The 16,924-nt window shown below is 38.5% G+C and overlaps 1 protein-coding gene across 3 annotated transcripts in view; it reads left to right on the top strand.

Annotated features, from left to right (window-relative positions):
* Window positions 1-14,808, top strand: part of METTL8 (methyltransferase 8, tRNA N3-cytidine) — a 130,352-nt gene extending 115,544 nt beyond the window's left edge. For all 3 annotated transcript variants that reach the window (XM_072612300.1, XM_072612301.1, XM_072612302.1), the window contains 4 exons: window positions 2,281-2,420; window positions 13,307-13,413; window positions 13,556-13,621; window positions 14,425-14,808. In XM_072612300.1, coding sequence (XP_072468401.1) covers window positions 2,281-2,420; window positions 13,307-13,413; window positions 13,556-13,621; window positions 14,425-14,618 — 507 coding nt within the window. In that variant the 3' untranslated portion in view covers window positions 14,619-14,808. The remainder of the gene's footprint in view (window positions 1-2,280; window positions 2,421-13,306; window positions 13,414-13,555; window positions 13,622-14,424) is intronic.
* Window positions 14,809-16,924: the final 2,116 nt, after the last annotated feature.

Genomic DNA, 16,924 nt, shown 5'->3' with positions numbered 1-16,924 from the left:
TCATTCCTGCTCTCATCATCTTCATCATCATTGTTCTCAGAGGCAGGGAGGGGGAGTGGCATGCTTTGCTTTGCAGACAGACAGCCTGGGTGAAGGCATGAAGTTTGGGAAACAGTGAAAGGCCAGTTTGGCAGGAGCATTAGTAGTGATGTGACCTTTAGATCCTGGAAATTGTCAGGAGGTTTCTTATCCTTGAGCAGACCACAGTGCGTTTACCCATATTGCTTTGGCCCCTATCCCTCAAAATAAATAAATAAGTCAAACAGTAACAGATGTCCAGCTGAAAGGCACTGAAATGATCAAGATCTCCATGAACAGTTAGAAAAGAAAAAATATTATGAGTCTGGCAGTGTCGGAAGACAACACCTGAAAATATTATCCACGATGACTGCAATAACGTAAACTAAAACAACCCGAAAAGACAGCCAGGCTCTATCTAATTGCAACAACCATTTTTGGTGTGGGTAAATGAATAAAGAAACATATTTCCTTTCTCTTGAGAGAGAGGTGGCGTGACTACAGGTGCACACAATGTTACATGTAATCAAAGGAGTTAATATTTGTAGAACACTTAGCATGGTGACTGGCACATAGTAGGTGTTACATAAATGTTAGCTTTTACTCATTATTATTGTTATCATTATTATGTACCATCAAACTCAGTTGCTTTTACTTTTGTCAAAAGGGAAAGTGGTAGCGCCAAGTGTTAAAAATTTAAAAAAAAAAACTTTCTATAAAACATTTAAAAGCAAAGAAGGAAAAGAAATGCAAAGCCTTAAACAATGAATGATCAAAGCTCTTAAAATCTTTCTATTGGGGCAGAGAGAGGGGTGCAGTGGGGGAAATGTTTTCAGATCTGTGATTTTGTGGGTTTGTGAGAAAGTGCTGGTGTGGAAATTCTCCCCACCATTATACATGAGTAACTTATAGTCTTATGGTTTTATTTGGGGGTTACTGATAGGTTTGGGGGCAACTAAGTGGCACAATATATAGAGTACTGGGCCTATAGTCAGAAAGACTCATCTTTCTGGATTTAAATATGGCCTCAAGCACTTAGTAGCTGTATGACCCTGGGTAAGTCACTTAGCCCTGTTTACCTCAGTTTCTCATCTGTAAAATGAGCTGGAAAAGGAAATGGCAAACCACTTTAGTATCTCTGCCAGCAAAACACCAGATGGGGTCATGGAGAGTTGGACTGACCTGAAATGACTCAACAACACTGATGGGTGAAGTGGTTACAGAGCAAGGTTGTTTCAGAAGCAAACCTTTAACTTAAGTCTTCCTAATTCCAAGGCTAATCTTTTATCTAGTATGCCAGGCTTTCTGTTTATAATTATCAAGGGTTATGAAAAAGAGGAAGCATGGACTTGTTCACCAAATCCCTGATTTTTAGAGTATACCTTTTGAAGACTGAAGAAGGTAATTTTAGTAAAAATGAAAGATTAAGTACTATTTCACAAAGTGAATAATAAAACTTTTTTTATGCGCCAAAATTATAAATAGTTGCAAATAAGAATTTTGGTACCTTAATGTACACCTGTCATCCATTAATTTAAGGGAAACTGCAATTTTTGGAGCAGTTCTTTAACTTTATCAGATCATAGTCAGGGTAGGCAGCTTCTGTCAACACTCATTCCTTTCTCCATTCAGTCAGCAAGAATTCCTAAAGCACCTGTTAACTGCCCCAAACAAGGACCAAACTTGGACAAAATATTAAAGTCAGGAAAGCTTGTCTGTAGGGCCACCAGACTATACTTTGAATTCCTTTTCCCTCTAAACTTGTAACCTATATATCCTGTGCCTAAATATTCTCTTTCTCCTCCCCAACGATCTGATCATCTCATTCTTACTACACTGTAAATGACTTGAGTTAATGTGATATTTTAAGCTGAGTCAAAGCCTTAAGACAAAAAGGATGGATCTGTTTATGACATCTCAAACATGGGAAAAGCTTGTGGAGACTCAGGAAGAGCATCTCAGGGCCCCTAAAGTAGTATCATATGGTGGAAACCTGGTCATTCATTTTGAGAGGTCCGTCCTTTTCAGACAGAAAAGATTTTTATTGTAAAGCTGAATTGACAAACATCACTTCTAATGCTTGGGTGGAAGAAACAGAAACCCTGGCCTGTAAATCAAATATTTCTTAATTCTCTGTGAAAAGTTCCCCAGAAGAAATAAAAAAGATTTGACCTTTTAAATAATAGAAAACCACAAAGCAACCCCACTGAAGGTCTACTTCATCACTTTTGCCTTCATCTTCGTCTTCTCCTACCATAACAGTCGCACTCCTCCTACAGCCCAGCCCAGTGTTCTGCCTTTGTTCATGATGTATGTGATGATGGCTCAGCCTACCCTTTCCCAGATGGGATCCTGGATGCTATTCTCCTCGTCTTTGTGCTCTCTTCTGTTCATCCTGACAGGTAAATGAAGACTAAAGGGCAAAGCAAATATGTTAAAGCTTTTTTTTTTTTTATCACTAGTGGTTTTCAAGAATATCAAAGTGAAATGACAATTCTTGAATTTATTATTTAGCAAGCTACATTATGTATAATGTGCCTCCTTTTAAATGCATTCCCCCCCTTTCAGAATTTTAGAAGGAAACTGGTCAAACTACTTCATTAGTGAGCTTTCTGTCACTGTCAAAATGAAGTGAGCATATTCTGGCAAGACACATACCTATTAAAAGTGACAGTGCTTCAAGGAAATTACAAATTCAGAAACAGCCTAATAGGCTCCCGGGGGGTAGGGGGAAGAGGAGCATGGGAACAGCAAGTTGTTCTTGGAGATCAGAAACAAACATCCCTGATGTAGCATCCTACCAGTGTTTCGTAAAGAGAGGCCGCTCATCCACAAGGACTCACAAAAGTTGGTAGTTAGACTTTTGGGTGTGGGGGGGTAAAAAAAAAAAAAAAAAAAAAAAGAAGCAGTGGCCAACTGTGGACTGTTTGGATTTGTGAGATTAATGTATATGGGACCTAAGGTTCCTCTTGTTCCCATTAGAGAATTTAGCTAAACTTTGGTTGGTATGGTTTTGGGGAAACAATATTCTCTGTAAGGTAGAAATAAAAAACCCTTTAAGAACACTAAAGGTTATTATTTAGCTCCCTTTGTCATCTCTTACCATGTTGGGAATGTCAAGGTAAGCATATGGGAAGTTTCTCAAGATTTGCACGAAATAGAGACTGGTATGCTTGACAGAGCAGAGACAATATGCTTAGCTTGAATCACTGGGTTTGGTGATCATCTTTTTCCAAAGCATCTGGAGTTTCTGATGTAGGAAGCTTGGTCCTTTCCTACATAGTTCCATCCTCTCTTAACTTTTTCATCAAAGATAATCACTAGTAAAAGAACAGCAAACTGAACTCAGAAACAGATTCCTGTGTGGACATAAAAATCCTTGGGCTTTGGAGCAAGGCAACATTTATATACATCTGCCAGCTATTACTTTAGCCCTGTGAAACTGCTGTTTTATCAGTTTTTGTAGATTATTTCTTTCCATTAATTGACCTAAAAATGGTGACTTTTTCCAGGTGCTGGTTGGATGATGCAGTCTGTGTAATTTTGCCTCCCAATGTGAATAATCAAAAGATGAAGTGGAAGGATAAGGAGGAAGATTTTCTGTTCCCTGTGTCAAGTAGGAAATGCTTGAATCCTAGATAAGAACCAAGAAAGAATATTTGAAATTATTTTGGTCTAAATAATGATTTGGCTTGGATGTCAAAGAGCAGGTTTAAACAGATGCAGCAAGAAAACTTTTTACAGTGAGGCACGCTAATTTTTTTAAAAATCAGTTTCATTCAAGTGTGATATTAACTTATTTTTGTCTTCCAGGGAGACTTTTTTTTAGTGGCTATGGTCAGGGTCATTCAGGCTTCCATGGACAGACTTGTCCATAAGAGAAGTGGCTACCTGGTCATTTTAAAGAACTGGGTAATTCTACCAGGGGGCAAGTAGGTGGCACAGTGGATAGAACACCAGGCCTGGAGTCAGGAAGACTCATTTCCCTGAGTTCAAATGTGGCCTCAGATGCTTACTAGCTTGACCATGGACAAGCCATTTAACCCTGTTTCCCTCAGTTTCCTTATCTGTAAAATAAGCTGGAGAAAGAAATGGCAAACTATTCTAGTATCTCTGCCAAGAAAACCACAAATGGGGTCATGAAGAGTGAATAACAACAAAATTCTACCAACTCCTAAACCCTTAAGCCCAGAAAATTTGCTGTAAAACTATAAGAGAAGAGCTTTTTTAACTCTGTCTTTAGTCCGGAGAGATCCAAAAGCAGAACAGTGGGCTCAGGTGAACTAGGAGAGATGAGACAAGGAAAATGAAATATTTCTTTCTCTTCTCCTAGAACCAATTTTGGGACTTCATTGTTAATCAAAATGAAAAGAAATTCTACTCATTTTTATTCACAGTCCTAGGTCTTGCTCAATTCATTTCAATTCAGCAAACAATTATTAAATGCTTACTGTGCACAAGGCACTGGGGATGCAAAGATGAAAATGTGGTACTCCCGTACTCAGAGAGCTTACATTCTGCTGGGGGAAAGTAGGTGAATTCAAAGTCATGTCCAGTAATTTCAAGAAGGAGACAATGCAAATAAAGGTACGGTCAGGAAGGCCTCTTGTAGGAAGTGATGCCTGGACTGTGCTCTGATGGGTACTTCCCTGGAGTCTGGAATCCACACTGATGGATACTGAAGACTGAGGGAAGCTTTGGAAAAAGGGATAAATATTGGAGTGTTTAACTGGGCTTGTTTGGATTAGTTTGGTTTTCATTTTAGTTCTGTATGAGGTTTTAATCAATAACTTCATGCATCATATTTTTCTAGCATATAACCTACTAAGAGTGAAGTGGTGTTTTAAAATGTTAGGCATGTTTTTTCTAAAAACCAAAATTATCATTATCAGAGACTATGGAAAAACATACAATTTGAAAATAGCCTATAACAGAAAAAGGCAACCCCAGAAAACCCTTTCCTTCTAACTTTATGCATACTAAAGTCCCTCCCTCCCACCACCCCTACATGTTAAAAAAAAAAAAAGCAACAAACCACATAACTCTTCACTTAAAATCCATAAAACCCTTAACTTAACTCTGCTGTTTCAGCCATAGCCCTCTGTCTCTGTTATATTTCATAGTTAGTTTCTCAATCCAATATAGTTGCCCTCAACAACTCAGGGGCAGATAATTCTTAAGTCTATATCTGCAAACCTGTTGTAACAATCTCTTTCCAGTCTTATAACTTCCAAACATCATCTGAAGCTTAACCACAAATTGAATTCATTAACATACCGAGACAAGAATTTCAAATATGCAGGCCACATATTGGAAGTTGCCACTTGGGTACTCACAAAATCACAGAATTTTAGAGTTGGTAAGGCACCTTAAGGGCCATCTAATTCAACTAATACCCAAAAAAGAAATCCCCACTATAATATAAATGACAAGTGGTCTGTCCAGCCTCTACTTAAAAGATTTTTGGTGAAACCTTTGCTCTCCATCCTGAAATCAATTTGTAGAACTAGGGTCCATCAGTAAGAGCACCTTTGCTGATTTGAGAAACGTAGAATGCTGAAGATGAAACATACCTTAGAGATGATCTAGGCCAGTCCCATGATTTTACAGGCACAGAAAATTTTAAGTGCTTTGCTCATAGCCACACAGAGGTTACCAATATAGCTTGACTAGAATCTGGACATAACGTATACCAATTAGAAATCTTATCTACTTTACATACGTGGTATTGCAATTTTAATTGGCAGGGTGTCAGTTAAAGAGGAAGTAATAGCTCTTAGGTAATTACAAACTGTTTTGCTAAAGATAAGAATTCATACCATAAAAAAAAATCAGATAATAGTATTTCATGGATTTGTTGACCCAGGACAAAGTAAACCAGGTAAACAATGGAATTCATTCCTGGTATTGAATGTCTCTTTAGTCCAAAAGCAAATTAAATCAAAGATAACTTGATTTTTAACCTTTATTTAGGAATTTAGAATTCTCTTTTTTAGCATTGTGACAGCATACTAAAAATCACAACATCACTTTCATCCTACAGTATTTTAGACTGGATAATGTTGTAGTCATTTGCATCAGCATAGTATCCTAATTTTATAAGGAGTCCAGGAGGCTGGGCCCCTGTGGCAAGCTTGGTAAGAGTCTTACTTTTTGCTTAACTTGGCCATGCAAAGTATCAAGGAAAAGGGGTAGCATACCAGCTGTAAGTGACATGTTTGCCTCCCTTAGATGAGTGGTATGGTAGTTGTGATGTTAGCCTACATCTCAGAACAAAATATTATTAATAAACGGTGGAAATCAATCAGTGATCATGTCTTAGATATTTCCTATGTGCCAGGCACTATGCTGGGCCTGCAAAAACAGAAGTGAAAGTTAAATAGCCATGGTCCTCACTGAGCTTACATTCCTAGTGAAAGAGCTGAGTCAGAATCAGAAAACTGGCTTTCCAGTTCCGGCTCTGCCACTATGTTTCTGCCATATAATTTTGGGCAGCTATAAAATGGGTGTAATAATATCTTACCCATTTGATTTATAAGGTTCTTCTGACAATTCCAAAAGACTCATGATGAAAAATGCTATCCGACTCCAGAGAGAAAACTGATGAAATGAGTGAAGATTAAATTATAATTTTTGACTTTATTTTTCTTGCTTTTTTTGGTAACATGGTTAATATGGAAATGGGTGGTGCATGATTTAACATGTATAAGTGATATATTGCTTGCCTTCTTAATGGCTGGGGGAAGGGACAGGAGAATTTGGAACCCAAAAAATTTTTTAATGTTAAAAATAAATAATAGTTTTTTAAAGAAAATAAAAAAAGAGAAAAACAGCATTGTTTGAAAAATAAGAAAGTGATGATAGGATACTCCTATGTTTGTTTTCAAAGAAGACCATGACATCAGAGAAATAATGACAGTGATTTGTTTTGAGTGAGGGAGGGCTGTGCAAGGTCACCAGCCTCACTTTCCCTTCCTGAGCCATCTAGATCCAGTGACCAGAAAGTCATCAGGATAATTAGAGAAGGCCCAGAATGCAATGGAATACCTTGGCCTGTTGGTACTCAGAGTGCGGTAAGGCCATTCATTGAATAAGCCTCTCTAAGAAGTAATCAGGGATTGGCCCCTTTAATGAGCAAAAGAAAAAAATAAGTAAATCAAACTGGGAGGGAAAGAGCAACAGTTACTGTTGATAATCACTCTGAAATCAGGAGGATCCGGAAAAGAGCCATTAAGTGGAGTTTGGACAGAGACCTATCATTTTGCAGTGTATGGGCTTCAGAGTGCACTGCTAGCACTGGATGCGGGACCCAGAGGTTATTTGGCAGCTCTGTTGCCTAAAGTCATTTCTGGGTCATAGTTCAAGAGTAGAGAGGAACACTTTCAGTCAAGAGAGAGTAGAAGCTTGAGGGGCATTATCACTTCTGGCCTCAAGGGATCAGGGACCCTGAGAAACAGTATCATTTCTGATCTAAAGGAGAAGGGCCCCTGAGAGCAACTGTGATTATAACCCCAAGGGATCAAGGGCCCAGTACCAGAGTAATGGCCAGGAGAGTAGTGACTACACCTTTCCCCAGATCGCACCACCTTGGAAGACTAAAAACTTCCAAGCACCCATAACTAGCTCTGAAAATAGCACTGCAGAAAAAGCTGAAAGCTTGAGACAATGCCCCTTCACCTTCCCCCATTCCAGAAACAGAACCAACCTTAACATAAAGTTCCAAATCAAGAAACAGGGTGGGAAGATAAACAAACAACAAAAGAATCTGACGATAAAAAGCTAATATGGTGAAGCAGAAGATCAAGACACAAACTCAGAAGAAGACAAAAAAAGTAAAAAACTAAAAGCAAAGTCTCAGAGAAAAATGGGAACTGGACATAAGCCAAATAAGAGGAGCAGCTAGGTGGCACAGTAAATATAACACTGGCCCTGGAGTCAAGAGGACCTGAGTTTAAAACAGCCTCAGTGACTTATTAAATAATGTGATTCTGGGAAAGTCACTGAACCTCTATTGCCTCCCCCCAAAAATCAAATAAGATCAGTAGGAGAAAAATTAGACAAAGAAATGAAAACAAAAGAAGAAAATTATAAAAAGACATTTCACAACCTGGAAAAAAGAGGCACAAAAAGTACTGAAGAAAACAACACCTTAAAAAAACAGAATTGGCCAAATGGAAAAAGAGGTACAAAACATCACTAAAGAAAATAATTCCTTAAAAATTAGGATTGGACAAGTAGAAGCTAATGACTCCATGAGACATCAAGAAACAATCAAAGTCAAAAGAATGAAAAAAAAAAGAAAATGTGAGATATTTCATAGGTAAAATACCCACCCTGGAAAATAGATTAAGGAGAGATAATTTAAGAATTATTAGATTACCTGAAAGCCGTGATAAATGAAAGAGCCTAGACAAGATACTTCAAGAAATTATCAAGGAAAACTGCCCTGATATCCTAGAACCAGAAGATAAAATAGAAATTGAAAGAATCCACTAATCACTTCCTGCGATTCCAAAACAAAAACTACCAGGAATATTATTGCCAAATTCCAGTGCTCTCAGATCAAAGAGAAAATACAGCCAGAAAGAAACCATTTAATTACTGTGGAGCCACAGTCAGGATCACACAAGATTTAACAGCCACTATGTTAAATGAGTAGAAGGCATGGAATATGATATTCTAGAACACAAAAGAGTTGGCATTACAACCAAGAGTAACCTACCCAACAAAACTGAGTATAATCCTCTAAGAGAAGAAGTGGATCTTTAATAACATAGAGGAATTTCAAGCATTCCTGATGAAAAGAACAGAGCTGAGCAGAAAATTTTACTTTTAAATGCAGAACTCAAGAAAAGGATAAAAAGGTAAATATGAAAGAGAAGCCATAAGGGATTCAATAAGGTTAAACTGTTTACCTTTCTAAATGGCAAGATGATACATATAAGAACTGTTTCATTATTAGGGCAGTTAGAAGGATTCTATATAGAAGGAGGGTGCATCAGTGAGTTGATTATGTTCCAGATTTCAAACTATATTACAGTGACAATCATCAAAACAATCTGGTACTGGCTAAGAAATAGAGTCGTGGATCAGTGGAACAGATTGGGTACACAATATACAGTAGAAAATGACCATAATAATCAAGAAATCACCATTTAACAAAAGTTGTTGAGAAAACTGGATAGCAGTTCAGCAAAAACGAGACTTACCAGCATCTTATACCAACATAGGGTCAAAATAGAGAATTGATTTACACACAAAGAGTGATATTATAAGTAAATTGGAGAAGCATGGGAAAATGTACCTGTCAGATCTTTGGTTAAGGGAAGAGTTTATGACCAAATCAGAGATGGAGAGGATTACAAGAAGTAAAAGAGATAATTTTAATTACATTAAATCAAAAAGCTTTTGCACAAACAAAATGAATGCAGTCAAAATTAGAAGGAAAACAGGAAACTAGGGAAAAACTTTCCAACAGGTGTCTCTGATAAAGGTTTTATTTCTCAGATATATAAGGAACTGAGCCAAATTTAGAGAAACAAGAGCTATTTTCCAACTGGTAAATGGTTAAAGGATATGAACAGGCAGTTTTCATAAGAATAAATCAAAATTATCAATAGTCACATAAAAAAATGCTCTCACTCACTGCTGATTAGAGAAATGCAAATTAAAATAACTTAGATACCACTTCATACCTATCTGATTGGTTAACATGACAAAAGGAAAATGACAAATGTGGGAGGGCATGTGGACAAAATTGAGATCCTAGTGTACTATTATTGGTCCAGCCATTCTGAAGAATAATTTGGAGCTATACCCAAAGGATTGGAAGCATGCATACTCTTTGACCTGACAAATACCACCACTAAGTCTGTATCCCAAAGACGTCAAAGAAAAGGGAACCAGGCCTATTTATACAAAAATATTTACAACAGCTCTTTTTATGGTGGCAAAGAATTGAAAATTGAGGGGATGCCCATCAGTTGGGGAATGGCTGAACAAGTTGTGGTATATGAATGCTACTGTTCCATAAGAAATTGTGAGCAGGAGGAGCCAAGATGGCAGAGTAGAAAGATACACATATGCTAGCTCCTAACCCACAGCCCATAAAATACCTGTAAAGAAGAACTCCCAACAAATTCTGGAGCAGCAGAAGTCACAGAACAACGGAGTGGAGAAGATTTCTGTTCCAGAGAGACCTGAAAAACCGACACCAAAGGTCCGTCGCACATCGGACCCAGAGCAGAGCCCAACCCAGCCTTGGCCGCGAGGTACCAAGGGGAGCAGATCAGAGCAGGCTTCAGGGATGGAATCTCCAGCAGCCACGCAGGTCCCTCCACCCACAGGCGCCAAAGGTCAGTGAGAGGGTCTTTTCAGCTTGCCAAGAGGGGAGCGGGGTGTCTCCATAACTCAGGCCCCCTCGGGAGACAGCAGCAGAGGTGGCAGCAGACAGGGGCTCCCAAAGCAGGCAGGAGCTCGGATCCATTATTGAAGGTGTCCACATAAACCCCCTGAGGGAACTGAGCCCCGTGTGGTGGCCCTGCCCCGACCTGAGCACCTGAACTTAATCTCACACTGAATAGCAGCTCCACCCCTGCCAAAAGCCCTGAGGCTTGGAAGCAGCATTTGAATCTCAGCCCCCAAGCACTAGCTGGGAGGATCTGGAGGCGAGGTGGGTGTGGAGAGGACACTCAGAAGTCAAGTCATTGGCTGGGAAAATGCCCAGAAAAGGGAAAAAAAATAAGAGCATAGAAGGTTACTTTCTTGGTGAACAGCTATCTCCTCCCATCCTTTCAGATGAGGAAGAACAATGCTTATCATCAGGGAAAGACATAAAAGTCAAGGCTTCTGTATCCCAAACATTCAAAATAAATATTCCATGGGCTCAGGCCATGGAAGAGCTCAAAAAGGATTTTGAAAATCAAGTTAGAGAGGTGGAAGAAAAACTGGGAAGAGAAATTATGAGCAGGCAGATTTCAGAAAAACCTGGGAAGACTTACATATCCTCATGCAGGCTGAAATGAGCAGAGCCAGAAGAACATTGTACACACAGTAACGGCAGTATTGTAAGGATGATCAACTGTGAAAGATTAGCTTCACTGATCAAGATAATGATCCAAGACAGTCCAAAGTACCCATGATGAAAAATACCATCCATCTTCAGAGAAAACCAATTATTTCTGAATGCAGAATGAAGCATTATTTTTAACATTTTAATTGTTTTATTTTATTTGTGTTTTCTTTTACAACATGGCTAAAATGGAAATAGGTTTTGCTTGACTTCACATGTATAAGTGGTATCAAATTGCTTGCCTTCTCAAGGTGGGGGAAGGGTGAGAGGGAAGAACAGAATGTAGAACTCAAAATTTTTAAAATAATTGTTTCAAAAATTTTACATTTAGTTGGGAAACATTTAATGAAATAAATTAAAATAACCTAAAGAAAATTATAGAATAGGAGCAATCACAAGATAACCTTGACTAATTGTCCAATGAATGGAATGCATAATGAATGCTACAATACTTCTAAGGATTGAGAGTTTACCTAGAGCTAGGGTAGTCAAAGAGTGAAGGACTTGAGTTTGACATTAAGGGATTAGGGTTTGGATAGGTGGGGAAGAGGAGGATCACATTGTAAATGAGGGAAATGGAGTAAGCAAAGGCAGTAAAGAGGGAATGTGAAAGGTGTGTACTGAGTAGAGTGAGTAGACCAAGCTTGCTAAGGTTTCACACTGGGGAGCACTGAAATTTAGGGTTAGAAAGGTATATCGAAGTTGGATTGTGGAGGACCTTGAATACCAGGATAAAGAGGTTAGATTATATCTTGTTAATTAGTAATGGGTACCTTAGTGACACAGTGGATAGAGTGCTGAACCTGAAGTCAGGAAGACTCATCTTCCTGAGTGTGAATCTCACCTCAGACACTTACTAGCTGTGTGACCCCTGGCAAATCACTTAACCCTGTTTGCCTCAGTTTCCTCATCTGTAAAATGAGCTGGAGAAAAAATGACAAACTACACTAGTATTTTTGCCAAGAAAACCCCAAATGGAGTCACAAAGAGTTGGACATAACTGAAGCAACTGAGAACAACAAAAAAACAAAAATTAATAACAAATCATTGAAGACTATTGAGGAGGGGATCAATGTGACATTTGTGAGGATTAATGTGATGATAGCATGCAGGATGGTTTAGCACAGGAAGAATGTGGAATTAGGGATACTATGTTAGAAGTTTGTTGTTGCTCCTATTCAAGCTTGGGATGGTGAGGACCTACGTAAACAAAGTACTGGTGGAAGTGGAAAGAAAAAGATAGATTCAGGGAAAGCATGAAGAAAGAAGAACCTAAAAAGAAGGAAGAACCTACAGGACTTGGTGATCAGTTAGATTATGGGACAACAAGAAATATAGAGAAGATGGAAAGTTACAGCCTCTCTGGGTCTCAGTTTCCTAATCTTTAGCATGAAGAAGCCAGACTAGATGGTCCCTAAGACCCCTTCCAGTTCTATATATATGATCCTGGTACCCATCAGACCTCCAAAATTTTGAACTTTGGTGCCTGATGATACAATCTGTCAACAACAATAGGGAAATCATGGGTGGGTGGGGGAGTAATTTTGAAGGAAAGTTGAACTTGGTTTGAGATCAAGGATTCTTAACCTTTGGATTTCTTCCCAGAAGACTTTTTAAATGTTTAAGGATTTTAAAGAAAACCAATTATATTAAAATACATTGATCAGAATATGGGGGGAAAAACCAAAAGACCCCAAGTTCACAAACCCCAGGGAAAGAATCCATTTTAGACATTTTAGATATGAGATAACAGTGGCATAGTTACATCCTCTACTTTGTAAGAGATTTTGCAAGCAGAAGCACCCTGCAGTTTTTCTCTTTCCCTGTCCTGCAGCCAATTAATTTTGCTGTGGTTATTGGAAAATATCTATGTGATTTCTCAGTACAGCTTTGTTAGACATTCTGTAGAAATCTCTACGAAGCCACCAAATAGCTCTGGTCACTTGGGTGGTCTCTTTAGACACTGTAGGCTTTTTTGTCGCCAGTTAAATTTCCTTTGAACCTGGTTATTTCATATACATGAATCTTGCCTTCCTTCTTGGTAAAAGCACTTTTTGTTCTCATTCTTGATCATGTTTGTTGTTTATTTTCCTGTGGCCTTATAATGAGTTTGATGACAGGCTTTTCATATTTTGACTTCAAAAGATGAAGGTTCACCCTAGCAGAGAAAAAAATAAAAGGCAAAATTGAATAGAGCATCATGCTTTGTCTTTAAAGGATGCAAGGCGTTGTAAATAGATTGTCCAAGTTGCTGAAACCTGGAGGAATGTTGTTATTTCGGGACCATGGAAGATATGATCTCACTCAACTTCGTTTCAAAAAAGGTATAACGAGATCCTTTTTGTTACCTTGGTGATTTTCCATATTTGTATCTTAAAGAATGTTTACCTTGATTTTACTCATTTTTATCTTCTGCTTTTCAAATAGGAATTTTAATTTCCCCTTTCCATAACTATCTTTTTGTAGGTTGCTGCTTGTCTGAAAACTTTTATGTTCGAGGAGATGGTACCAGGGCATATTTCTTTACAAAAGGTAAGAGTTACATCCTAGAGGATACAGTTGGTTGGAAAAAGTAATCCTTAGTTTCTATTTGTGGGAAGAAAAATTCAGAAACTATCATATCGTATAAGTACGATAATGTCAAGTAATTGATTAAAGGTCACATTCCAAGTGGTTCTCAATGTTCTACTTGGGAGTTTAAATTGAAAGGTTAAAAAAAAAAAGTATCTTAAAATCTTTTCTCCCAAGAGATATTGACCCACTGGCCCTATTATTTTATCATAGCACCACATACCAAATGATGTGCATCCCTTCACAGTAGGTGTTGTTAGCATGGAGCAAAAAAGAGTTGATGACAAGCGTAGAGCCAATCAAGAGAGTTTTATTCATGAGTCCCATAGTAAACAACCTATTTCTTATCAATTTTTCATTCTAAAGTACATTTTTGACAGTGATGAGTACTAAATGAGCCTTGTATTCAAGGACTTTGCCCAGTTTTATGTAAACACATTTATATTGTGACATATTTGGGCCCTTTTATTAACAAGGGGAAACTCTGAAAAGGAACATCTGTTAAAACATCAAAAACAGTAACCACTGTAGTTCCTGTCTCTTCTCCATGTGCCATATCATACCTCCTTATTATATTGTACTATTGCTTAATAGAATGTGTTTTTCTTAAGGCTCCCATCCCCATTCATATCCTAAAGGGGGTGTTTGTTGAGAAGTTCTGTTAAAGGATAAAAATCTAAATAGTTAACTGATGCAGTGATGTGTGACTGTTTTCTTATTCTTAATAGTTTGTCATACTTTTGCTTTTCATTATTGTGTCACAGGGGAAGTCCACAATATGTTCCATCAGGCTGGGTTAGATGAAAAGCAGAACCTGGTTGACCGACGTTTGCAAGTTAATAGGAAAGAAAAAGTGAAAATGCATCGAGTGTGGGTACAGGGCAAGTTTCAGAAACCATTGCAATCATTTCATCATAATGACCCCGACAATCTCATTCCTGGGGTTTCTGCTGGTTGAGAAGCATACTTTCTCTCTGTATAAATCAAGATCACCCCATGCAAAAGTCTCTTCAAAAATTGTTCCTGAAAGCGATTAGAAGGTAGAACTGAATATCCATTACATACGCATGCACATATTAGGTGATATGGAATGATCTACCAGATTTTGACATATTTTTTTAAAAAATCAATAAATGTGAATTACCCAAGCATGTATGTTCTTGTTACTTCTAACCCCTCGTGTTTCTTTGAAAATGGTTAAAAAACAAAATACTACCCATTCAGCTTAATTGAGATCACTTGAAAAAAAGAAAAATGGTGGCCTGTCTATTATAAAAAGTGGAGATAATCATCTGCTTTATTTATACCATTGGTTCAGTAATCAGTTCACAAACATATTCTAGCTGTGCTCGGTTGTCATCTGTCACCAAATAGGCAGCATATCTGTTTCCAGGGAAATTCAGGAAAAGCCCAAGTTTTTGCTCAAGCTATTTTTTCTCTCCTAATTCAGAGACTATCTGGGAATAGATTTCGACTTTTTCTTTCCTTTCCTGTTTATCTGCTATTTTGCTCTTGTAACAGCGGCCCCTCCTCACTATTGTTCCTAAATATCACCAGGTATACAGATTGTCAAGAGTTTTCTGTAAAGTGGATTTAATACTTAACAAGATGTTAAAATTAGAAGAATTCATAATTTCAGCATATAAAAATGGGATTAATTACATATTCTTCCAATACATATTCATTCTACTGTGGGGCATGCAAACAAAGTTAAAGGCCCTGCCCAGCAGGAGTTTGCCTATTGATTAGGGATGGGATGCGAAAGGATGAAATGACAACGTCTGGACCAAGTATGAAAACTGTCAATAGAAGCGCAGTAAAAGCTCATGTGGCCTGGACTGATTAGGGGACAGACCTGAACTGGGCCTCCAAAGCTTCTTAACATTTGGCTTAGTGGCAAGGAAGAAAGGAGGGTGATGGTGAATTTCAACATGAACAGAATGATTGGACTGGCCCAGTGGAAGGTAAAGGGCTTGTTTCAGGTGACATTGAGAGATGAGGTTAGAAGAGACCTCTGAAACCACCTAGTCTAGAGGTGGGGAACCTGTGGCCTTGAGGCCACATGTGGCCCTGCATGTCCCCAACTGCGGCCCTTTGACTGGATCTGAACTTCACAGAACAAATCCCCTTAGTAAAAAGACTAGATTCTAGTCCAACCCTCATATTTTGCAGATAAGGAAATGAGGCCCCAAAAGGTTGTGACTCACTCAAATCGCACAGGCCATGAGTATGAAAGATAGGATTTGAACTACAAAGCCAACCTTCTTCTCCCGGCATTACTGCTGCCCACTCTTTCCAAGTAGGTTGGAGCTAGATATCAGAAGATCTTGAAGCTAAGAAGTCCAGATTTTATCCCATAGGCAACTGAGAGACATTGAATATTTTTGAGCTAAGGAGAATTATGATGGAAAGGGTTCTTTAGAAAGATTAGTCTGGCAGTGGTATACAGGATAGATTGAGTAGTGGAAAAAGTATACATGAAGTGAGCACAGCCTTGACTGACTTAGTGTCATGTGTCAGTAGCAGTATTAAGGTTACTGTCTAAGCATGTATAAATCAGTAGATGGAAAAGCCATGATTTGCATCAGAATCTTAACTCATCTACATTTCCCATAATTAAAGTGTACATTTAAAAGCCAAACTGGTAATTGAAAGTATTCCATACAGCATGGGCAATTTGGATAAGTTAATGTTGCTATGGGAACCCGAGCACAACCTACTTCTTGTGTTTCAATTTAAAAATTGTGGCCCAAGGTGGTTAAAAAACAACAGAAGGTAAAATTATGCTCACGTCTTCACACATGGAAATTGTACTGTCTGCAAGTTCTAAATAACAGGTTCAAGCCAGCCACTTGACAGGCACGGTCAAATCCAGCCCTGTGTCTTTGTACAGTATGTTACAGCATATACGTTGACCTTTCGAAGCTTTAAAAATGTCAACCAAATCGGGCCCTGCTCATCGCCTGAGTTCCAAGCTGGGCTTCCTCTGGCTCCTAGCCAGTGCTGCTTTTCTACCGTTTATAGATTGTCCCTAGAACCACTTATGTCTGTGTATCCTGCCTCCCTAGTCTTTCCCCTAGTCAATCTGTGTCCCTTCACCTGCCTTCCTGAATCAGACCCCTGTGCAGGAAAAGGTACTTGGGTAAAGTGAGTTATACTGGAGAAAGAAAAGAATGGGACTCATCCAGAGCCTCCAATTCAATCCAACCATCATTTTATTACGTGCCTGCTACGTGCCCAACACTGTGTTAAATATTGGAAAAG

Source organism: Notamacropus eugenii, chromosome 5 (assembly GCF_028372415.1).
Source record: "Notamacropus eugenii isolate mMacEug1 chromosome 5, mMacEug1.pri_v2, whole genome shotgun sequence".
In the NCBI taxonomy this organism is placed as follows: Eukaryota; Metazoa; Chordata; class Mammalia; order Diprotodontia; family Macropodidae; genus Notamacropus; species Notamacropus eugenii.
Note: the sequence above shows the minus strand (reverse complement) of the source record. Positions and strands in the feature narration are given on the sequence as shown.